Raw genomic sequence first — 23,559 nt, 5'->3', positions numbered from 1 at the left:
TTTCCAAAAGGAGAACAAACAACAGCAGCAGCAGCAGCAGCTCTGGACAGGCAGCATATATCCACAAGCAGACAGCTCTCAGTCTTAAGTGGAAGAGCAGCAGCCTCTCTCCCATTTAGGATAGTGGGCTATTTAGCCTGACAGCCATTAAATATGAATTAAAAACCACACAGGCCTCTTTGCCTTCAAAAATGTCATTACATATCTTTATGGGGGCCGATTGTTGAATAAGCAGTTTGCAGGGCTCCCCTGGGGGCAAGGCTGGGGATGGGAGTAGAGTGGAGTGAAGTGGATGGAGGGAGAGGGGGGAGGAGGAAAGAAACCGGGCTGGTCAGATGAGTGCTGGAGTGGCGAGATAGCAGGATGGGATAGGGGGACAGATGGGTGGAGGAGCGAGCAGGAATTAGAGGATGAGTGGAGGGGTGAAAGAACAAAAAACAAAAAGGGGGGGTGTTGTATGGCCACGCGTGGAAGTGAGGCATGGAGGGCGGAGAGAGCAGTGGAGAAATAACGGACAGGCAGGTCTGATATAACGGATGAGGCCTAATAGCAGCTGAAATGGAATCTACATTACAGGTCCTAACTGAGTGCAGTACTTCAGGGGCCGAGCCCCGAAAGGAGCAAATAATAGCGCTGGCTTGAAGTGGTGCTTCAGTTTCTCTCCAGCAGATGAGGGAGATGTGTGTGGTGGAAATGAGATTGAAGGGGAAGGGGAGTACTTCAGACAGATACTGCCCTTCGTAGTATTTTCACCGTTGTTAAAAATGTCTCAAAAGGTCAGCGTGTGCCCTGGCGACTCATTTGATTGCACAGTGTTTATGGCGTGGCCAGGAAGCCCAAATCGCCAAGCTGTAATTATCCAAGCGGCACCTCCAAATTGTGATGGCCATTGTTAAGGAAATAAAGACATTACCATAGGTCTTGTTGCATTCTTGAATACACCCTTTGTTCCCTTAATACAGCTAATTTCACTGAAATATGTTTCATACACCCACAGACAATAGACATTTAATTAGGTTATTTGCACTCAAGTTTATCCTACAGAATAAAGCTTCAGATTGTCGAGAGGATCACCACATGAGAGAGAGAAAACATTACCATAATGTATTCTTTAAATGTTACATTGTTATTGTCAGTCAGTCAAACACCCCTAGCAAAGTGCACGTCTGTTGGTCTACACCCCCTGAAGGACTAATGCTGTTTTAGCAAGTTGGCTTCATTTTGCTGCTCAACCTGTGATTGTTTTTCATAGAAATGTTGCTGAAGAAAATATCTGCTCAGTACATCACTTGTCCTGCGTTCACAAACCAAAGGAGAAAATATATCTTTTGATTCCATGTTAGCGCCTTCTGTCTTTGTCGGAATAAAAAAAAGGCATAAACAATTCTTTTCTTCCGATACTTGGAGTTGGATACTGGGTCTACACTCATATGCGCTGCCTCCAGGAAATACTGACAAAGACTCTCATCTTAAACAATGTAACAATCTCAATCAGCACTGTTGTGACAGACTGACACATTTTCCCGGGCTTACCGTAGCTGCATGCGCTCACTGCTGAGACCGTTCAGGTCTATAAACCCAGAAAAGCTGCTGTTCAGCTCAGCTGCTGCTGATGCCAGCTATCATACATACTCACTACCTGCCACACTTCCTGTACATGGTGAACTGCTGCCTGTATGCCGAAGAATAATGAAGAGACCACTTAGGGACTTCACAGCTCGCCAGTCAGTAGACTGAGTGCTTGTTAGCCTGTGGGTATTACTCCTGATTCCTGCTGCCTGCGGACTTTACAGAGACTTCCTGCTGCAGTGCCTGTTAGTGTTTGTAATTACTTTGCATTTTGATTTTGATTTGAACTCTTTTTTTTCTGCTACTATCAACGTAGGAGTTGGTGGAGTTGGTTCAGTTACTTCAGCACCACCACCTCCCACCCACCCTCAGCTCTAATAGCAATACAGTCACGGGGGAGGGGGCATCATTATATACTGTATATGTGGTATATAACAGTGGTCGGCAACTGGCGGCCCGCAATATCTGGCCCGCCATATTATTTTGATAGTTATTTTGATATTCAGTTTTTTTTTAATCCTACAATATCGAACTGAAAGTTTCACATTAAGCTGTAGCTAATGTCAAACTGAGAATCTCCTCCACCTGAAGATGCTTATTATACTTTTATCCACATTGAGAGTGAAAGACAGACACAACCGTGTCACATCAGAAGCAGCGCACAGCGCCTGGGTGGAAGATAAATTCCTTCACAGCAATAACAGTTACCCACTGAATCACTTCCTCTTTAGCAATTTTTTCTACAAAATAAAAGTGCAAGGATCCTCATTTTTTTTCTATAATTCTATAGTTCAAACAAGCTTTTAGCTTTTATTATGAAAAGTTCAGACAGGAAGTTCCAAAAGTTCTGTAGCTTGCTTGATGGACCTCTTAAGTTGCATTTTTATTAATCAGTTTCTTAAAATTATCCTTTGATTATGTTCTGGCCGCCATGTAATGGGTCAGGAAAAAATTGTCCTGAGGCCAAACTTACTTGCCGACCCCTGGTATATTACGTGCTCCACTGCAAATACTTTAATTGCAGAGTACTTTGTGACAAACATGTAATATATACTGTCTCTGTATTTGTTGTCACCTCACCTGTTGCTTCTGCCCTGGCCGGCTCTCCCACAGCAGCATGTTATCTCCTCCTCCTCCTCCCCTACACCTTTCTCTTCATTAGCTGCAGCTAACCCTTGCTACTGCATCAGCACTGGTTGTAGCCTGGAAATATAAGAAACAAATTAGTTGTACAGTTATTCACACTGCTCGTGTGTTCTGCTTCCCTGTTAAGTGTAGGGTTAAGGTAGCAGGGTCATTTTCCCATAGACTTCAATACAATCTGACTTCTTCTTCCGACCAGTAGAGTCGCCCCCTGATGGTCATTAGATAGAAGGCAGGTTTAGGGCACTTCAGTGGCTTCATTTTCAGACCCACAGTCTACATCCATTTTTATATACAGTTTATGCTAGCAACTCTATTTCAGTGAACCTATATAATTATGTAAAAAATTTAATTGTGTAAAATCATGACATCATAAAATCATGACTTTACACGATTAAGGTCAGGGATGAACTGTTCAACACAATATTTGCACTTTATATTCATACATCCTATTTTAATAGTTTCTGATTGACAGTCAAGCGCCATTGGTTAGTGGTAGGAAACAGTGCCTAACTTTTCTGACCAGAACAGCTGTAAGATCACATTAGATGTTATGTTTGGATCCAGTTTAGCCTCCATGTAGGACTGTAACCGTGCCACTTTCCACAGAAAACGGTTCAGAGGGGCTCCTGCAGACTGAGCTTTGCTTTCCTGCCACAGTCTCCTGATGAACAGCCACCAAACAAGCTTCTCACCAGGGGAAAGTGCAGTGCTCAGCTGCAGTACATTAAACTACATACACTCACCTGCAAATGTCACTTAGGTCAGTTTAGGACACTCATCCATACTCATACTTGCTATTTTGAGTCCTTAAGTGTGATCACATTTACAAGTACGGCAATAGGCAGTGCACTACAAGAACCCGGATGATGCACTTAAAAAAAAGTGAGTCTGAATCGATGGACACCTCTCACCTTCGACGGTCGCCATCTTGGTTACGCAGCGGAAGGCCAGGACACACTAACTTATTTTCAAACTTATAAACGGCGACCGAAGTAGGACACGTCGTCGGAGGTGATGGAGGCGTAGCTCCTGTGACTCCTGGCACAGGGGCCCACACAGGAGGAGTGACAGGAGAGAGCAGCCGGCAGGTGGGCGACACCTGCTCTCACCTGCTGGAAGCGTCATTTCCGGTAAGTGCATAACGGGCAGCGTTTGATCAGGGCCGCCACTACCCTGATGAAATCCACGCACACAGCAGTGACCATACTGTGTACACGGTGTACTACATGTGAAAGTACTGACTTAAGTGTCAGCTTCCATTTGAGGCACAGTAACTGTCTCAGTTTGTTTACTCTTTCTCTTACTCCGAGCCGACTATTGACATTAGACATTAGATTTTATTGATAGTAGATTCCTGACATAGTAGTCATGCATTTCAATTAGGTAAAAGTACAAAAATACTAACAACATAAATATACTTAAAGTATCAAAAGTAAAAGTATTTTGCAGAATGGTGCATATCATAATTCTTCATGCATTAAAATGTATATCACTTCTATGTTGCAGCTGTTAATAATATTTACATACTAAAGGCTAACAGGGATCAATTTAAGTCTTATCTTAATCTATAATGATACATCATAATTTATTTGCTGATTATCTTTTGTATTATTAATCTGAATCTGAAAAGTAACCACTAAAGCTGATAAATAAAGGTAATGGAGTATAAAGTGCAATGTTTGCATCTGAGCTGTAGTGAAGTAAAAGTACAAAGGAGCAGAAAATGGAAATACTTAAATAAAGTACAACTAAGCAAAGAGTAAACTACCTACAGTTCTACTCACTTTTATTTTTACTACATGTGTTCATTTCACTCTGAGCACGCCTGGGTTTAAAAGGTTGAGATTTGCATGACGTTGTGACTGTTAACATTATTGTGTCATGAGTTGGTTGATTGGATGGATGACAGACGGATGGATGTGTGGGGAGACAGGCAGCAGATAGATGGTTATCTGTAAGGATGGAGAGGCAGACAGCCTGCCAGACATGAGCAGCCACTTGATTGTTGTTCTATTGATCATGTGATTGGTCAATACATTGCTCCATCTGAAACATTATCTACCACTATCAGGTTATCCCAAGCCGTCTACCAAAACAAAAAATGCCCTTACAACTTATGTATTCAATAGAGGCATGTTGCATAAGGTTCAACAGTCGATACAGACATAGCATTTCACATATCCAGGACTAGCCTCCCTATTTTTGCTAGTTTCTTGTGTGTGCCGGCCAAAGAAAAAACCCCATTCACACCTATTCAGTCCAATCCCTCCTTATGTTGCAAAGCAACTGCAATATTTTGGTCGAGCGTCTGCACACAGAGGTGCACAGCTTCACTTGCACTCTCCTTTTCCCTGCATCGCTCTATTTTGTGGGCGTGTGTGTATGTGTGTGTGTGCTTTCACTGCTGTCAGTCCACTTAAGGGCCTTTGGTTTCAGAGGAAGCCATTGTATTTCCTCCATCGCCTAGCAACCATCACCAAGGCCAGCACTCCATTGTTGCCGAGGCTGAGCACCTGAATTGCCTGCTGCCTGTTTCTACTTTTCAAAATTGTACTGTAATTTCACAAAGTGGTGTTTCAGCATTAGAGAGAGAGAGAGAGAGCGAGAGAGACGGCCGTGCTCCAAATTGGAGGGCTATGAAAATTGGGGGAAGCTTCATTTGGTGGTTTCACATCAGGAGCTGCGCACATTTGCAAAAGCCACACAAACAGCGGAGAAGCAAAGACGTTTAGAGTGTATTGTGCGTTCAGCCGCCAATGGCAAAATGAAAACAAACACTGAACAATTTATATAGCGTAGGGTATTCAACCTATACCGTGTATGTGTGAGTGTGTGAGTGTGTGTGTGTGTGTGTGTGAGAGAGAGAGAGAGAGATGGAGGCAGAGAGAGTGATAACAGGAACAGAGATAAAGAAATGGAGAGATGTCTGGGTTTTTGTGAGTTTACAGCAGATGGTGTGTTTATGGTTTCGTAGTATGTTGAAATGCACTTTATAGACTGAGAAACTGATAGAGAGAGATAGAAATGAATGGACAAAGAGTGAGGAGAGAGAGAGAGAAAGGGGGAGGAGAGAGGGAGAGAAAAGTGGAGATAAGGAGAGAGAGGAAAAAAAGGAGAAAATGGGAAAAATATGAACAGAGCAACATGTAGTGGGAGGGACTTGAGTGTTGAAAAGGTTTGTGGGCTAGATTTTTCTCAGTGACGTCACTTTTACACAGTTTCCTTGAATAGCACCTGTGTGCATGGGGGCTGTCTGTCTGTCAGTTCTGAGTAAAAACATAACCCATGCCAGCAAAAACATATCTATCAGTGTTCTCCACTGGTCACTGGAGACAGACTGGTCCCTTTTTTTCCTCAGAGGCCAACATCGACTCTGTCTTCAACGCTAGGTGTTAGGAACTGGCCTCCTCAAGCCTTCCACTTCCTCGACCCCAAACCCCCATAATCATTTTTAGCATCTTTTCTGTGAGCCTACGAACATTTAAAAAAAAAAAAAAACATCTCTTTTGTGAATTCTAGTGAGTTTAATTATTTTGACAAAGACTCCGCTTTCTCTTTTGTGCGCCTGCAATCGACGCCCTTGTGGATGACCCCAGGTGCCTAATTCAGAAATGGTAAGTGGCAACAATTTCACCATCAGATAAATCTGCGTGCCTCTCATTATACTGTGACTGTATATTTGTGCATTGTTTTGGCTGAAAAGTGGCAAGAATATTTGTATGGCCTTTTGAATATTTACTGTGTTTTTTTCCAGTTCATTGCGGTAATTTAGCTCCGGTGATCCAAAGAAATGTTTTTCCTTATTATTCGTGAATTTGTTGTCATTGTCTGTCAGTGTCACCCGCTTTCTCTTATTGATTTTCAGTTGTGCGACTGGTCTATTCTGTCTCTGCATCCCTGCATTTAACAGCAAATTGCTGCATGCACATGTGACATCCAGGCAAATCTGGTCATTCTCTATCATTAATGAAAAGCATTTCAAACACGCACATTTTGATCGACAAACACACACAAGCAGGCGGTTATCTACAAATATGCACACCTTAGACTGGCACACACACATCGCACTGCAATACTGTAGATGTATGCACACACAAATACAAGCACGCACACACACACATAAGCACACACAGGCAGATCAGATTTCATTGTGTCTGTGCAGTCCACACACACAGACTCACACAGGGTTGTCTGTGTGGAGGGTCCGGAGAGATGGCAGCACTGTCGGCCGATGTGCTATCAAGTTTCTGTAAATACTCACATCATTCTCTAAATTCAGGAGGAATCAGTTTCACACAGTGAAATTTCCTTGTAGGTGCAGAGCTGTGAATGCAGCAATAATTAGTCATTTTTTCTGTAGGCAGCAGCAACAGAGACTGAAGAATAGATTCTTGATATCTTTATCTTTTTCTTCTATTAGGAAAAAAACATGTTTTTAATCTGCTAGAACTGAAGAATAACCAACACTTCACATAGCATGCATGAAGACGACAGGACAATCCTATTGCCAACAGCCATTTCTTCTTCTCAATATGTTGTATATACATTTATGACGTAAGTATGTGATAATTCAAATATATAGGGTGACGTGTTGGTATAACATTTTCAATTAAAGTACTTTTCCTCATATAAATCAACCATTTAATGTAATGTATAATTTGTTCACTGTAATATGTGTCCATCACTATAATAAGTGTCCAGCAGTGTAATATGTGTCCAGCTGAGGCATTAACAAAATGGCAAAGTGCCAGCAAGAAACAACTGACTGTATGTCTTCACTCAAAAGCTGACTTCAGATGTCCAAAACGCTGTTATTAATGTTAAATTATTGATCATTATTGATGACATAAAAACCTTACTGATGGAACCGGTAGACTTTAACTCACTCTGTTGATACATGTAGCAGAAATGTTCAATTAATACAGCAGTTTTCAGGTGGAGGGTTTGGCGGAGCTCAGTGTGAGCTGGCTTGCGGAATTCATGAGAAAGAAATTACAAAATGTTTTACTTTCACATGTAAAATTATTGATTTTTGCAGCTTCTTCAGTTAAGTGATCGATTGAAACAACTGGAAAATGAAAAGAAAAAATCATTATCTGATGCAAAAGTCCACTGATCTGTCACTGTCGTTTAATCATGTTTATGTAAAACTGTATATTCCTTGCAGTCTCTTATATACTGCTTTCTTTTAACTAAGGCTTCAAATAACAATTATTTTAAAAAAGTGAGAAATACCTATCACAATATCCCAGACCCTAAAGAAACATCTTCAGATGTCTTGTTTTGCATAACAAAAACCCTAAAATATTTAACTCACTATTAGAAAAGCAGCAAATTCTCACATTTGAGCCCTTGAGGCCATCAAATATTTGGCATTTTTGCTCAAAAAATGACTGAAACAATTATTTGATCATCAAGATAATTGCAGTTACATTTTCTATTCGTTGCAGTTTTTTTTTAATGCAAGATTTCACATTATACTGTTGTGAAACAAATAGAAATGCCTTGTTAGATTACTGCCTTGAATCACTGAAAACTTAATTAAAGAAAAGTGTCTGTTCGAAACTGAATGAATATATTAGCACTCTTGGTTTTTCTCTTCTCCATTTGCCTAATTTTTTTCAGCGGCGTTACCGACTGACAGCTCAATCAAACTGACGTCAGCACATAAAAACAGACCATAGGGACTGAATAACAGTGTGCCCGCGGGTGTTTTCTCTCTGTTCCAGCATTCAGGGTTGTTACTGGCTGTGCCGAGGCTTGGATCACACAGTCTGTCCTGGCAGATAACCCCTGACGCTGGCTCCCTGGCCCCGCTTCAAACCTCTGCCTTCATCCCTCCCCCGGCCTCGTCCTTCCTGCAGAACATCCAGCTCTCAGACACCGAGTCCTCCAGGGTTTCACACTAAACTGCTGCTTAACATGTTTCAAGGTAGAGAAACTTCAGGTTCTGTACGTTTTAATGACATGTAAATACCTACATTTATTAAAACAGTGTAGTGGCACAAGGGAACAAAATATTCAACACAACAATAGAGCTACAGGATGATGACTTTATGATTCCTGTTTTCAAATATGAAAAATGTTGGAGGAAAGATAATGAAGTAGTCGCACAGAGATAATTGCAGTAATTGAAATAATAACCCTGCGCAGGAGAACTTGTACGTCTATTCTTTCAGAGTTTTTTTTTTCCTTTGGAGCACTTTTACAGATGGTTTCTTGACAGGCTGCCAGCTGATTCATTGAATCTCTACAAGCACAAGGAGAAGGCCACTCAGAACTGCCAGCGCTGCTGTGAAGCAAAGACTCCGGCCTTCATCCGGAAGGTTTGAAGGGTTCTGAAGAAAGTCTGGTTCAAAGGTGAGCCATGGGCGTTTTGTCAAAAACTCCTTCAGCCCTCCCTTGTCTCAACAGGAGGATTTGGATCATACGTTAGCTCAAGGAGGCCACCTTGAGTATGGCTGGTAGCTTGGCAACAGAACTGGAAGGAGCAGGCAGTGGCAGATTAATACTACAGGGAACGCTTTTTATCGAGTAAGCTCATATACATATTTAAATGATTTAATTAGCGCATTGTCTTTACAAGATTTTAAGTTAGAGGTCAAGCCTCTAATTTTAGAAGAAACTGCTAAGTTATTTGACAAAATAAAATCTCATGGCCTTAACTGTCTGGATGAGGAAGTCCACAGCAGCTTGGAAGACTAGTGATTTTGTTGTTATGTAGTTAAACTGACAACAAGTCATTGTCTCCCTCACTGCTTTGAGACACAAGCTTGAACCCAGGCCAAGTCTGTAAAATGTCTTTCAAAATTTCCCTTTGGGTCATTACAAAATAAAAGAAAGAGATGAAAAAAATTAATTGCTCCAGTTGCCTTCCAAGAAAAACTAGCAGTAATCTGATGTATCACTATTGTGCACAACTGACTAATCTAGATCAAATCAAGAATCATCCCAATGGAGAAGCCACACGACTCTGGGGTCAATGAAAACACTGGGTCAGACGGGACTGCTAATAGCACGAAAAATACTTTACCACAATGCATATTATTGTTGAATTCTAGCAGAGTTACCAATAGATAACGATGAGGCTATTTTTAACTTCACGTTTAAAAATCATTGCAGATCTTTAACGGGCCCTTTAAATTAGGTTTCAGAGTGATTTACTTATTTAAATTGACTTTTGTGCAGGAAATGAATCCAGCCTCGTATCTGCAGGGTCTGTGGTAAGTGATGTGACAGCATAGAGAAAGAGATCGAATCTGACAGAGACAGAATTTTCTGGTGAGGTCATTTGTAAATTTAATAGTTTTTTTTAATAACAGAGTCTTAATTGTGTTAGAATATAAATAATAATTCATAATATCCTTTTCCACAACATTAAACTGTTCTGCTCTGGTGATGAACGTGTTTATTAAGGAAAATGGATAAAACTGTATTTAAGCTGTATCTGAGATATTGATTGAGTCGACCACATAGTAAGTTAAACATAAAAATGCATCTTAATCTGTTTTATTATTATTATTATTATTATTATTATTATTATTATTATTATTTAACATACTTGTGGAGTTGATTTAATTTTTTCATCCTTAAGGTTGCTGTGATAAACAGCGAGACTTGCTCCGCTTCCACATGGACGGATTTGTTATCATTCTGATTGTGTATTAAGTTCATTATTGGCTCAAAGTCAATACAACCATGAATTTGGGTTAATCTCATCAGCCTGGTCTTATCCGTGCTCCAACGCATTTGACAGCCTACTTCTGAATATTGAATCACGAATGATGGAAACCCCAGTGACCCAAAGGTTAGAGGTAATGTTGATATTGACATTTACTGCAATGAGCAATTCTCATCAGATTGTGCTACAAATTTATTTCATTTCAACTTTATTACTTGCCCTTTGGCTTTTCATAAATTAACCCCTGTCCTCGAATGAGTGCAAATCAAATATAGCTCATAGAAGCCAAAATGAATGAAAAATGACTTTCAAAAATGACTTTCAAACTCCTTTAATGATGACATTCAAGCATCACATCTCAGATGATGTAAAGACAGAGGAGCATGACAGACAAACACCAGTGAAGCATTCTGGGTACAACCAAACGTGAGCATTAGCCCTTGGGTGTTATTGTAGCTGGAACCGACAGAGAGCTTTACTGAGGGGGGAGCAGGGCCTTGGTCTGGTCCATCGCCTGCTGGAAAAACTTCTCCATCATGTCGGTCAGAGGCTTGACCTGGGCATGGAAGTTGTCGGTCAGAGGCTTGACCTGGGCGTTGAGGTTCTGAGTCAGGGGCTTGATCTGATCCTCAATGTTGGCGATGAAGGGCTTGACCTGCTCCTGCAGCTTGGCGGCCTCGGCCTGGACCTTGTCAACCAGGGGCTGGATCTTGGCCCTGCTGTCCTCCATGTAAGTCCTGTGGTAGACAGAAGTGAAAATCGTCTGTTAATCACTGCTGCTGACTCTGACTTGTACTTTAATAAAGAAAAATGAGCTAAAACTGCCTGACAATACACCAGTGTGCCATCATTTTGTTGTTGACTACCAGTTGCATTACACCAGAGGTACGTGGCATGTATTTAGTCTGGATAATAGATCATGATGAAGATTTTTGCCTCTGAAACAACCAGTTTTACTGCCCAAGGAGATGGTTAGGTTTTGTGTGTTTTTTACCACCATAAAAATGGCATTTTCATCTTGCAAAGTGGTACATTTTGTTGTTTTTAAAGTTCTCAGTTACATATGACTTTCTGTTCTTTTAATGTCAACTTTTATTAAAATGGATTTCAAAAATAAAAAAATCAAATAAAAATGTAGAGGGAAAATTTGCTCAACCGGAACTTTCATTATGGCATTTTGACCATGCTCAAAGAACAATTTAGCTGTCATACACTCAATACCCTGCCATTTACATTTAGAGTTTCTGCTGAAGCACTTGCCTGAATTCCCTATCCAACAAAATCTATATTTATGCCTCCAGACATAAGAACAACCCTTTGTCCATAAAACAACCATGAAGGACTGAATTAAAGCAGAAGATGATGAAGAAGAAGCGAGAGAGTGAAGGTAGATCTTTGTGCTGGGTGTTACTTACTGGGCAGTGTTGGTCACATCAAGAGCCTTCACCTTCTCCACCATGTCCTGGGTTGCGGTGGTGATGCTGGCAGACATGTCGCTGATGAGCTTGGTGAGCCTGTCCACATCAGACTGAAGGTCACGCTTCACCAGCGACACGGCCTCAGAGCCTGTGAGCACACATTGAAATTTTTTTTTTCAAACCCACCTCATTTAATTAGAACGTAACATACTGCAGGACTGGAAGATGAAGGATGAAAAACTTGAACACAAATGACTTAAATCCAGCAGATTGAAGGGAAGGCATGCATACTGTGTTAAAGATGTTGAAATGTCAAAGAGAATGATTTTGATGTCCAAAGAATTAGGTAAGATTGTACATTTTAAATTCTGAAAAATGATTTTAAAAACACACTACATGTTTACTATTTATTTTTTTAAATAAGTGGAAACATGTCTTACCATGGACAACAGCCAGCACGACAACAAGAGCGGCAACAAGGGAGAATTTCATGGCTGCAGATGAGCGAGACTGACCTGAAGACACAAGGATCAGTGAGACAACGCTGGAAGTTGTAGAAGCTACAATGAAATGATGAACTGTTGAAAAGCTGCTACAGGCAAAATGAGGAATTTAAGCAATATTCAAGGTGTTTTTCTCCAACACATGAATTGTCACACAGCCACACAAATAACAAGAAACATGTGAAGGTAAAGCAGCAGGAGACAAACCTTAACTCCTGGAGTTCTTGGACCAAATGGTGCCTTCTGTCAGGGAGCCAGGGGCTTTTATAGCACCAGAGGATGAGTACATCACAGCTAATCACAATTTAATCACTTCCAACGCAAAGAAGTGACCTGACAAGAGGAGTACAACCATTGTGTTGGCTGAACCTTGATGCTTGATAGCTGTGACAAGAAAGGCACAAAGTCCACTCTGAGTGTGGCCTAAGCTGGAAACAGAGAGACAGATGAACTGTTGGCTGCTGTGACCCAAATGATCTTCACCTTATTTTTAAATCACGTCACTTTCTACTTCCACTGCTGTTTTTTTTATTCACTGGCCTTTTTGCCTAACTAACCTTTTAGTCCATTGTCATGTTCATAATTGTGTATTTGCTCCTTGTTTTTTTGTTAGCATGTTTATTATGTTTCTCTATACAGTATATTTAGCATACTTCCCTTGTGTAATTAGTTATTTTATGCATTTGTTTTGCTTTCATTTCATCGTCCTGTACAGCACTTGGGTCAACTCAAGCTGTTTTTAAAGGTGCTGTAGAAATAAAGTTGACAATTCAGATGGAAACATTGTACTTTTACTTTTATCTGACAGCTGAAGTTACTGTTTATTTTGATTAGGTTTTTAGATTATGGTTTTTCTCACAAACCAGAAGATCATCTTTTAAAATATGATATATTGTTATAAATTAAACTTCCCAGCTGTATATAAATAGCAAAATTAACTTTACTTCAACCAACTACAACAAAAAAGTCTGTGCACACATTAGTCGACAACAGCCCAGTAATATAATATAGCACTGTCAGCAATGAACCGGTTTGCAATATATGTACTTTTACTTTTGACACTTGAAGCACATTTTACTGCTTACACTTCTGTAACAGGGCTTAAGTACTTTGAATGTAGGACTTTAACTTGCAGTGAAATATTTTTTTTACTTAAAAAAATTGCAATTTTCACTTAAGTAAAAGATCTAAATACATCTCCCACCACTGCATATGAGACAAAAACAAAACGTTTTCAGTAACTGATCAGTAGATATATGTCTATTGTTAACTGAACAAAAAGGTGCAACATAACAAAATGGCAGGAACCACAAAGTCTACACTATACATTATTCTCCACAGTATTTTTTTTTTTTATTACTTTACACATTGTGGTTGCAGCAGTTCATCTTTACATTGTTTGTCTACAACAGAGGCTCAGTTGATGAGGCAGTTACTCAGTTCTGCTGACGAGGCCTTGGAGCTTATTCACTCAGCCTTATCAGCAGTTGCTCCATAGGAGAAGAGCTCCTGATAAACTCATCTCAGAAGATAGCCTACATCAGAAGATACTGCAGTTCCCACAGTGGTATCATGTTCTTTCTTTGTCTTGTCACTCCATGCTTTTAAAACCATCACACTTAATGTCACTGAGTCATGTTTCCACAAGTCTTCAAATGCTCCTCATTGCTGCTTTTCTTTATGTTTTTCTCCAGTGCACTGTTACAGCAGTGGGCAAGGTTGGACAATGTGTGTCTGTGGTTTCACTATGGCAACCTACATATCAATCTTTTTGTCCCTCTTGGTACTGTACTACACCCCATGTTCCTGAACAACGAGTGCAATAAGGTGACTGATCTACGAACAAATTCTCAGATCTCCAGCAGACATCATGTACTAACTCTCGAGATTTGTGAAGTGTTTTTAAGGAGGTTTTGCTTATGTTAACTTTACAGTGAGACACAGTCAGCTGTGCTGTCACTTTTTGTGTGGATGTCATCTTGGATTTTGCCTTTCAAGCATATTGAACAGTGAAAAATGTGTGCGCAAACAAAGCCAGAGTGCTTTGTTTGACAGGAACAGTGAGGTCAAAATAAAAATACGGAATAAATACAACTGAATTTAGAATGACTTTGGATTCAGGAAGATATAAAGAAAAACATTCTGCCTCGACTGCAGAGCTAAGTGACACATTTTTACTGTAATGGATCCGCGTCAGATTGTTGGTGATGACCATATTCACATGCCAGCTCAACATCCATAAGACTAAAGTTCAGGTCAGCTCTTATCTGTCTTTTGCAAGCATCACACTGACTTCAGGCCTGTGGTAATTGTGTGCTTAAGAATTGTGACAGGCGTTACACATGTATACTGCTAAACTATTTACTTGAGATTTTTGTGACATATTGGATCATAAAGCAGATCAAATATATGCCAATCTTTCACCGACAGGGCTACCTACACTGAGTTCAATTCAGATCCAGAATCCACCACACCTAAACTTTATCACAGTGTTGCACTAAGGAAAGCACATAAGTTGACAAAAAAACCAAACCAGTCACTCTCTGACTACTGAGACACTTTGCTTTTATTCATCCATCAGTCCATGTTTCCATTGGGGTTTTGGGTTGCACAGGAAACAGGGCAAGCAGAGCAACCCATTTTCCCCATAGGAGTTTGAAAGGTCTCTTCTAGTCAGGTTTGAGATGTGGTTTTTCTGGTGCTGGCCTCTAGAGGGCAGCGTTGTAAGGCATTGCATGAGCAGGCTTCTGGAATTGCTGAGTGAGCCCTGCCACCTTGTGTTGAAAACAAATTTTACCCATTTGAGTCTGTTATTTCAAGCAGTTGTCCACTGCCTTCATCTTGTAACCACAGGTACTGGAACTTGTCAATAACAGAGTCTGCCATTATTCCCAGATCACTGCAGCCTTCACCTGATCAGTAGTGACAGCTCCTTTTACTGTCAAGACTCCAAGATATCTGATCCCCTCCGCTTAAGTCTTCTCTATCCTTAAAGTGCAAACCTATAAGCATTCCCTAAACTCAAGTATTGTGTTTGTAATATATTGGCAAAGATATGGAAAACTTTCAAACAATATCAGTCCCTTGTATACTCCCATCTCCCCTCAGTTGTGCGATAGGTGAAAGGCTATATATTGTGTCCAGAAAGTAATCTGCATTGTTCCTGATTAAACCTTAGTTGGAGCCTCCCTTCCAGAGCATCAGTGTCTGTGTTTGTGCTCTGCAACTACATGTGATGACATCCCTGCAGTTGTGTGTCCTCGGTCCAAACGGAAAGGCAAACTCGGCTGTTTAAAGGTGTTATCAAAAAACCTACTTAAGCTGCTAATTTTGGTGTAAATTATTAAACCAGACATGCCCCAGCTACACTGCACTGAGGGATGAAACAGTGAGTAGCAACCTCTAAATAAGTTAATAATGATGAAATAGTAATAATAATAACAAAAAGAATAAGTGCAATGACATCTTTCATCATTACATATGTGTCTGTAAAGTTAGATGAAGTGGTGTAACAAAAAATAGCATAAACCAGAATTATTTTAGCTAGCATTAGAATCCAGGAGGCCCTGCACCCAGCCTTGACCCTAGGTGAACAATTTTACCAAATTTGAAGATATTCTCTGAGGGCATTCTTGTGGAAACTTATTTTCAAATTTAAATAATCTATTTGAGCATCATTCATAATGGGGCTTTTAGAGCCATATACAATACAGGATCTCACCTCTAAATATCAAATTTCAGTTTAAAACCCCCCCCCAAAAAATGCATTAGCTGATGTAGCCACAAACCATGAGGCCGACATTCTTGGTGAAAGAATAAACCAGATGAAGCAGAGCAGGACAAGAGTTTGGATAACCAGTCAGCACCAAACAATGTGGCCTGAAAACATGTAATTTAATCCCTCACTTAAACATTAAATTCAAGGACTTCACAATGACTTTTCACTGCAGTACTTTAACACAAAATCCGATGTTTACAAGGTTGCCTACTTTTGAAAACCCTCCAAAACGTATTAAATGTTCTACAATAAGTTCTCAGCTGGAAACCTTTGTCTGAAGCAACATAGAACAGACACAGTGGATTCAGATTTAAGCCTCAGGGTCTGAGTCGGTATAAAAACCTTCACAGTGCCACTGTCAAAACTTGAGACAGAAGTCCTGAATGTAAATATAGAATTTCAACTTTCAATTTTCTTAACAAAATAATTTTTCTATAGGTAACTGTAATGTAGTAAAATGTCACTGGAACACAAGAGAAAGTAAGACAATCTAGTCTCGATATATGACAATTTCATGTTAAAGTTAGAGTCAATATAATGCAACTCTCAGAGTGTATTTCATGGAGTTCCCCAACCATGACCCCAGAGTTTACCTGGAGAGTTGGCCAGGGTAGCATGGAAGACAGAGAAATTGATGAGAGCGTAGGAGGCCAGGAAGCAGTTGGAGATGATGTGTTCAACTCCAACTACTCAACTCCACTAGCAGGAAACAACAAAAATATTCATTGTTCAAGACCAGGTGTTTGTTCTGTTTCTTATTAAGGAGCTGTTGAAAGTTTAGAGGTAAGACTGTAAACTGTAAAGTATAAACTCTGTATGTAGATGGAGCAGTAGTGATGCTTACAGCCGCCTACCAATGAGGACGAACGCAAGGCCTATGCAAAAAGTCAGGAAATAACCAGGGAGAGGCTCGTTGTTCTTCCCGTAACCCTTTGCAAAGAGACCCAGCCCTGGATAGATGTCGTCTTTCCACAGAGCCTAATTTGATTTTTTTTGTTTTTTGTTTTGAAGAAATAATAACCTAATTTGAAGAAATTCCCTTAAGACATTCATCCCAGACTTACCACTAGTGTCATTTGTTCAGATGTTAAATCTTTTTTTTTTTTTTAAACAAACGCTAATCTCTCCTACACAAGCACAGCTTCTTCACATGTACAAACTTGAATTTGTCATGCAGATTTATTTCACAAGTTTACAAAGGAGGATTTACAAATATATTTGGAATTATTTGTGAACATAACACTGCAAGTTCATGTTTTTGATGCTAATTGGAGTCTGTACAGGTGTGGGGTGTAATCATGCCAACGACTTACTGTTTCTTGCTGGTTGTCAGGGACCATAAGGTGTGGTGCTGGGCTGAGGTGGACTCTGGCGTCCCTATGAAAACACGCAATTATACTAAATAAAATAAACTTTCCATTGCAGGGTATTTGAGACAGCTCTTCACAAAACAATAGCGAGTAAAATTCTACTTACAATTCATTTCATTTACCATTATTAACTCAGTCAGGTGCAAGTTGTGCAGGAAGCTCCCATCTGTTGCAAAGAAGGAGGCTGCACACAGCGACCTCTGCAGGTACTGTTGACAGGAATCCTGGAAAGATTTGAAAGTTTCCTTTTGAGTGAAAGCATGACCTTACAGTAGATTGATCACATATCCATTTAAAACTCATTTAATACTGTAAGTATTAAAGTACGAAAATTGACAAATATAAATTGACTAGTTTGAGAACAGCCAGTAAAAGTGACATTTAATAGTAATTACAGCTAACAGTTTACTGTGGTTTACAAAATGTGGAAAAAGTGAAGCGCTGTGAATACTTTCCACGCACTGTAGAACCTTTAAATGGGGCCACCCCACAGACAAATCAAGAGGCACTGACTTAATGAAGTATCAGGGATTCTTCATTTCATTAAAATATCAATTAAATGTCCTCAGTGAGGAATGCAGACCCCGCCCCCACATAAGGAGCTATTGAGTACAAATGAACTAAATAAAAACAGAAACATAGTCTGGCAGTATAGACTTGCTTGCAAATTTCATTCTCAAAAAGTTGAATGCTTCCTTTCATCAGTCAGGCTACTCAAGTTGAAAGTAGTTTGAGCCGTAATTTACAGTAGCTGTATGGTTTACGCTGTAACAGGTCTCATCCAGATTTTATATTGGACATAAAGTTTAAGATCTGAAACATTCATCTGGGTGTAAGAGATTACACAAACATTTAATGGCTTATAAGATTATAATTACAACTAGAGCTGCAAATGTGAAGTGTTGATGCTAAGAGTTGTTTACTACTTTATTACATTTTTAAGTTCCCATTCTGTTGTTTGCATGAAGACTCTCTTCAGTGGACTCTGTTTAAATAAGATGTTTTGGCAATGACATGGCTGTGTTTCTATTCAGTGATAATGCACTGAATGTTGGTAAACCATTCATCATCAGATTAGCAATTATAAATGTCAATTTCAAGTTAAAACACAACATACTGTACAATAGACTACATGCTGACATAAACAAGAGCATCTGTCTGCTGTCTGATGACCTGCTGTGCAGATTTTATTTTCAAAGATAAGGATGGCAGCGACCAGGACAACAACTGCTTGTGAATGATTGCTGTGACGGGCTTCAGGGGCTCCCAGATGGTGATGACCTTCAGCAGTAGTCAAGTATTCAGATGTTTTGTAACAGTACAGTGCATTCAAAACCTCGTCCTTCTCACAGAAATGACCTGCTTCATGGAACCACATCACCTGGGATACGCATGTACATATGTATGGTTGGACAATGCACTGACTGAGGCGCCGGCTGTCACCTGCGACCTGTCAGAAAAGGACACAAAAGGGGTTAGCCAGCAGCATTAGCATAGCATTAGCATTAGCGTTAGCATGGGCGCGAGGCTGGACAGCCCGACCCCAGGGGGCCCTGCGCCCAGCCATCGGGCTCGTTCAGCCTCCCCCGACCTACTCCCCCAACTTCTACATAGGCTCAAATTAGGGTCCAAATGATTTTGAATTTGGGAAGTAATGTTTACAAATAATTCCAAAAGTCGTAGTTGTAAATCAAACTTCATAGTTTTGAGTCACAAAGTCTTGTTTTTTGTAACAAATACAAATGTCTTTGTCAAAAGGAAAAAATTATTTTCCCATGCACAGACTTGACTTTCTCATACAGATTCATTTCACAGGTTTACAAAGGTTGATTTACAACTACAAACGTTGGAATTATTTGTGAACATCACTTCACAAGTTCAAAATCATTTGGACCCTAATTTGAGCCTATATCGGTATGGGGTGGAGTCATGAATATGACTTACCGTTTTTGCTGGTTGTGGAGGACGACAAGGTGTGGTATTGGCCCCAGTTGGATTCCGGCATCCCTATGAAAACATACAATGGTACTGTATTAAATAAAATGACTTTCCATTGCAGGGCAAAGCTGTAGATAAAGTGATATTTTACACCTTGTAGAGTCTTGGTCAGTAAAGTGATAAATCAACATCACCACTAACTTAATTTGGTCAGACTTTAAAATCACACGGTGTTTTTACAAATACAAATCTCCTCTACACAAGCACAATGTCTTCACGTGTATATACTTGAGTTTCTCATACAGATTTTGCAGGTTTACAAAGATTGATTTATAACTACATTTGGAATTATTTGTGAACATCACTTTATAAGCTCAAAATCCTTTGATCCTAGTTTAGGTATAGGTATGTGATGGAGTCATGCCCATGACTTACCATTTCTTGCTGGTTGTGGGGCACCATACAGGATGTGGTCCTGGCCTGAGGTGGGTCCTGGCATCTCTATGAAAACATGCAGTTATACGAAAATACATTTTCCATTGCAGGGCAAATCAAGACATTTTCGGCAGCTTTTCACAAAACAATACTGAGAAACATTTTTACTTTAAATAATTCATTTCACTTACCATTATAAACTCAGTCAAGTGCAAGTTATGAAGTTAGCTCCCATCAGTCTCAAAGGAGGTTACCGCACACAGCTCCAACTGCAGATACTGTTAACAGGAATCCTGGAAAGATTTTTAAAACCTTACATTACTTGGTTGTGGTTTAAGTGGCATTTACTGGTGCCAAAAAAAAGAGAAGGTTTTTTTTTGTTTTTTTAAACCTTACTGATTGGACAATGATAATCCAATCACAAAGTTCAGTCAGAGGGCAGGTCATTCAGTTGTCTTCAGCTCCATGGCAGATCCTGAAAGGTGTAGTAGATTTTCAGGATGGAGGACAGCATGGGCTTGAAAATCTACTATGCCTTTCAGGGTATAGGCAGAGATGAGAGTAAAGGAACCACCTGCTCTCTGATTGGACTCTGCTTTGTGGGATTGTCGCTGTCCAATCAGATTAAGTTTAAAAAAAAAAAAAAAGAGTCAGAATGTGTACTTGTAATTTTTGAGCATAGGGGTGGGCGATCTGGCCAAAGGTCATATGTCAATCTTTCGAGCTTTATCACGATCTACATTGTTTCCACTGATTTTATTGTGAAAGTCCTAACCGGAAGTAACGACGTCTTTTTCCGCCGCTTTGACACCAGCTCCAGATGTTAGCCAGCTAGCAGCTCTTCCTCAACAATGTTGTCTTACATGTACAAACTGTGCCACAGCCAATCACATTTCTCGCTGAGCTCATATGGAGGATTCTTCTGGACAGCACAGTTATTTATGAGGTGTTATAAGCGCTTTGATTTGAAAGTGAAGTCGCTGCTAACCAGCTGCTAACCAGCTGCTAACCAGTTGCCCCGCCTCCTGTGTGCCGCCTTTACCGCAGGTGTCTCATTGGCTGGTGACGTCAGCTCTTGTTCTGCTCAGGTGAAGAATATAATAATATATAATATAATATAATATAATATATATTGCTGTGAGCCAAATGCACCAGGCTGCAGAACAAGGGCTGCTATCGCTATCAAAATCAGTACATACATTATCGCTTTAAATATATAATGGTGGGAGAACAAACCAAGGAGATTAAATGTACCACTGAACAACAAAATACACATGACTTGAGGAAATATCATGAAATGAACGACTCACTCGACTCACTCAGGAACAAAGGTGAGAGCAGCTCAGCTGAAGGACAAACAGAGAATGAGCTCAGGACACAGAGCAAAGAAAACTCAGGACACCTGTGTGAGCTGCCCAGTTCTCCACCTGTGCTCCTCAGCCCAGCAGTCATGTGACCCCACTTCCCACAGGACGCTTTATTTAAGTATCATTTAAAAAGAAAATGCAGTGCTCCATTTTGCATTTTCATTTTCACATACTCATGTGTGTACTCATCTACGAACATATTAAAATGATGATTTTCAAAGACTGAACCTGCTCTGCAGTGACAGTATTTAAACATAATGAACAAACAGCTCCTCAGGCCACTGCATTTACATTTACATGTCACTGCGCTCTTTAGGGGTCAAAATGAAAATGCACTTAGTCCTCTCATTGAGGCAGGTCATCAGTGAGGACGTCATTTCCTTGTCAAATGTAATGTTTCTGTCACTGGGGCAGTGGTTGTAGCTTGTTCCCTGTAAGGAAATGACCAGAAATGAGATTTAAAGATTTTTAAATGTATTACAATAAGTGATAAGATGCTGAGAGACAGTCTCATCTCATCAGTGAAGACATCACTTCCTCGTCTCTTGTCACTTTGTCTGGGGCAGTGGCAGCAGCTTGTTTTACCGTCTGTGTCTTATATCAATACAACTCAATGGAAATTACCAGACATATGATTTAAAGAATTTATCTGTGGGCGTGAATCTCCATCAGCTGAGTCTGCTCCCTCTGCAGCTCCACCTTGATCCCTCACCTAAATGCACTCTTCTTCTCAGTCAGCAAGGTCTGGAACTAATTTCAGATATAAAGCCTGTAAAATGATATGAGGTTGATGAGTATGTGATCACTTCCAGTGGTGATTGCACACACAGTCAACTCAGAATAACAAACCTAAATAAATGAAGGTGAAAGACCTTGTAAACATGTTTGTTGTCTTCATTTTCCTGAGAGTCACTTAGCAACAGTTTTTTGACTGATAAATCAAAGTTTAGGAGGATGTGCACACAATGAGCCCACAGGAGGAAGCTCCTCTCTGAGCTGCAGGTCTGTGGTGACCTCTAGTGACAGGACTGAAGTGTTGCTCTGTGTCTGAACTATGTTCAACACTCAGAGGAAGAAAACAAGAAAACAAGACAAGGTTCCTCCTATTTAAACATGCGTTTTCTTGAAGACCATTTACCCAAATATTAAACCATAACAACCATATCATTTGAATAGGTTTGTTTGGTGTGTGTGTGTTTGTGGATTGTTGCTGCTAAAGCTGAGTAATCTTGCCCCAGAAACCTGCTAACTACTATTGATTTTCATTCGATTTTTAAAAAAATATTAAGATGAGTGAGATTTTTTTTCCACAGGTGACCCACAAACACAAACTCCAGACTAACTGAGCCTCCTTCAAAATAAAGAAAAGCCTCTGCAGCAAACTGAAAACAGCAGCTGTGGTCGTCCTGGATTTCAGTAGTGTCCAGTTTACAATTTGAACCTCATCTGACACCTCGCACCAATCAAGACTTCATTGTTTGGTCATAAAGTCTGAGTGTGAAGTGAACACAACACAACTGCCAACATTTGAATCTCAAGTGAGTAACTAATCCAGCTGCTCTACAGTGGAAACATTCAAATACAATAAGCAAACTGCGCCCTCAGTCCATTCATTTACATTTACATATCACTCCACTCTTCAGAGGTCAAAATGAAAATGAAAATGCATCTGTCAGTCCTCTCATCAAGGCACGTGATCAGGGAGGATGTGGCATTGTAACTTGTGATTTTGTCTTTGTATGAAACTGTGTTTTATGTTGGTGCAACTCAATGGAAAGTACCAGAAGAATTTGAATGTATCACAGTAAGTGATAAGATGCTGAGAGAAATGAGTCTGGTAATTATTCTGATCCCGGTTCACAGCAGAGATGCCACCGGCTGTGGGTTTGATTCTCCTCAGCTCAGTCAGCTCCCTCTGCAGCTCCTCCTTGATCCCTGACCTAACTGCACTCTTCCTCTCAGTCAGCAGGGTCTTTGGATCTGGAATCTATTTCAAATATGAAAACGTATAAAATGATATAAAGTTGATGTGTTTAAACACTTCTAATGGTGACTGCACCATACAGTAAACTCAGAATAACAAATCTAAATAAATGCAGATGAAACTACTTGTAAACATGTTTGTTGTCCTTACGTTTCAACACTTTAAGTCACTCAACAATCACTGTCTAACAGTTATTTGACCGATAAGTCAAAGTTTAGGAACAGGGTGCACACTGAGCTCACAGGAGCCAGGCTCCTCTCTGAACTGTGGGTCTATGGTGACCTCTAGTGACAGGACTGAAGTATTGCTCTGTATCTGGGGTCCTCAACACCCAATTAGCTTTACCAAGACACGTTCCAACCATTTAAAC

The 23,559-nt window shown here is 40.1% G+C and overlaps 2 protein-coding genes and 2 long non-coding RNA genes across 8 annotated transcripts in view; 1 reads left to right on the top strand and 3 right to left on the bottom strand.

The window, feature by feature from the left end:
* The window catches only part of ntrk1 (neurotrophic tyrosine kinase, receptor, type 1), a 64,613-nt gene extending 60,772 nt beyond the window's left edge, over window positions 1–3,841 (bottom strand). For 2 of the 3 annotated variants that reach the window (XM_071470934.1, XM_071470932.1), the window contains exons 1-2: window positions 3,627–3,841; window positions 2,650–2,772 (exon numbers count right to left, since the gene is read on the bottom strand). The gene's annotated coding sequence lies outside the window, so the exon portion shown is untranslated. Of the gene's footprint in view, window positions 1–2,649; window positions 2,773–3,458; window positions 3,569–3,626 lie in introns of those variants that run through there. The other variant, XM_071470933.1, reaches the window with a different exon arrangement.
* Window positions 3,842–5,984: 2,143 nt separating this feature from the next.
* On the top strand, window positions 5,985–10,561 carry LOC139613918 (uncharacterized). The gene is made up of 3 exons (XR_011686846.1): window positions 5,985–6,329; window positions 8,445–8,647; window positions 8,942–10,561. It is a non-coding gene; the product is annotated as an uncharacterized lncRNA (long non-coding RNA).
* A 150-nt stretch (window positions 10,562–10,711) lies between these two features.
* Window positions 10,712–12,561, bottom strand: LOC139613917 (type-4 ice-structuring protein LS-12-like). Of its 2 annotated transcripts, XM_071470939.1 has the most exons (4): window positions 12,525–12,561; window positions 12,255–12,329; window positions 11,812–11,962; window positions 10,712–11,133 (listed from the first exon to the last, which is right to left on the bottom strand). In XM_071470939.1, exons 2-4 carry the CDS (start codon window positions 12,304–12,306, stop codon window positions 10,872–10,874), a joined length of 465 nt encoding a protein of 154 aa, XP_071327040.1. In that variant the 5' UTR covers window positions 12,307–12,329; window positions 12,525–12,561; the 3' UTR covers window positions 10,712–10,871. The 2 variants fall into 2 exon arrangements, with proteins under 2 accessions (XP_071327040.1, XP_071327039.1); XM_071470938.1 differs by lacking the exon at window positions 12,525–12,561 and having other exon boundaries at window positions 12,255–12,457.
* A 5,416-nt stretch (window positions 12,562–17,977) lies between these two features.
* Window positions 17,978–20,374, bottom strand: LOC139613530 (uncharacterized). 2 transcript variants are annotated; one of them, XR_011686770.1, is made up of 4 exons: window positions 20,030–20,374; window positions 19,839–19,904; window positions 19,410–19,472; window positions 17,978–18,915 (listed from the first exon to the last, which is right to left on the bottom strand). It is a non-coding gene; the product is annotated as an uncharacterized lncRNA (long non-coding RNA). The 2 variants fall into 2 exon arrangements; XR_011686771.1 differs by having other exon boundaries at window positions 17,978–18,908.
* Window positions 20,375–23,559: the final 3,185 nt, after the last annotated feature.

This window comes from Trachinotus anak, unplaced genomic scaffold (assembly GCF_046630095.1).
Source record: "Trachinotus anak isolate AG129_WGS33_773 ecotype Australia unplaced genomic scaffold, CSIRO_AGI_Tana_v1 ptg000032l, whole genome shotgun sequence".
NCBI lineage: Eukaryota > Metazoa > Chordata > Actinopteri > Carangiformes > Carangidae > Trachinotus > Trachinotus anak.
The sequence above is the reverse complement of the archived record's forward strand: the minus strand, read 5'-3'. Positions and strand labels throughout refer to the sequence as shown.

Bases quoted from the DNA above. Each gene is read 5' to 3' on its own strand.
- LOC139613917 (XM_071470939.1), bottom strand. From the start codon at position 12,306: ATGAAATTCTCCCTTGTTGCCGCTCTTGTTGTCGTGCTGGCTGTTGTC. The intron at 11,963-12,254 runs GTAAGACATGTT...GTGTGCTCACAG, and splicing joins CGTGCTGGCTGTTGTCCATG to GCTCTGAGGCCGTGTCGCTG. The intron at 11,134-11,811 runs GTAAGTAACACC...TGTCTACCACAG, and splicing joins GATGTGACCAACACTGCCCA to GACTTACATGGAGGACAGCA.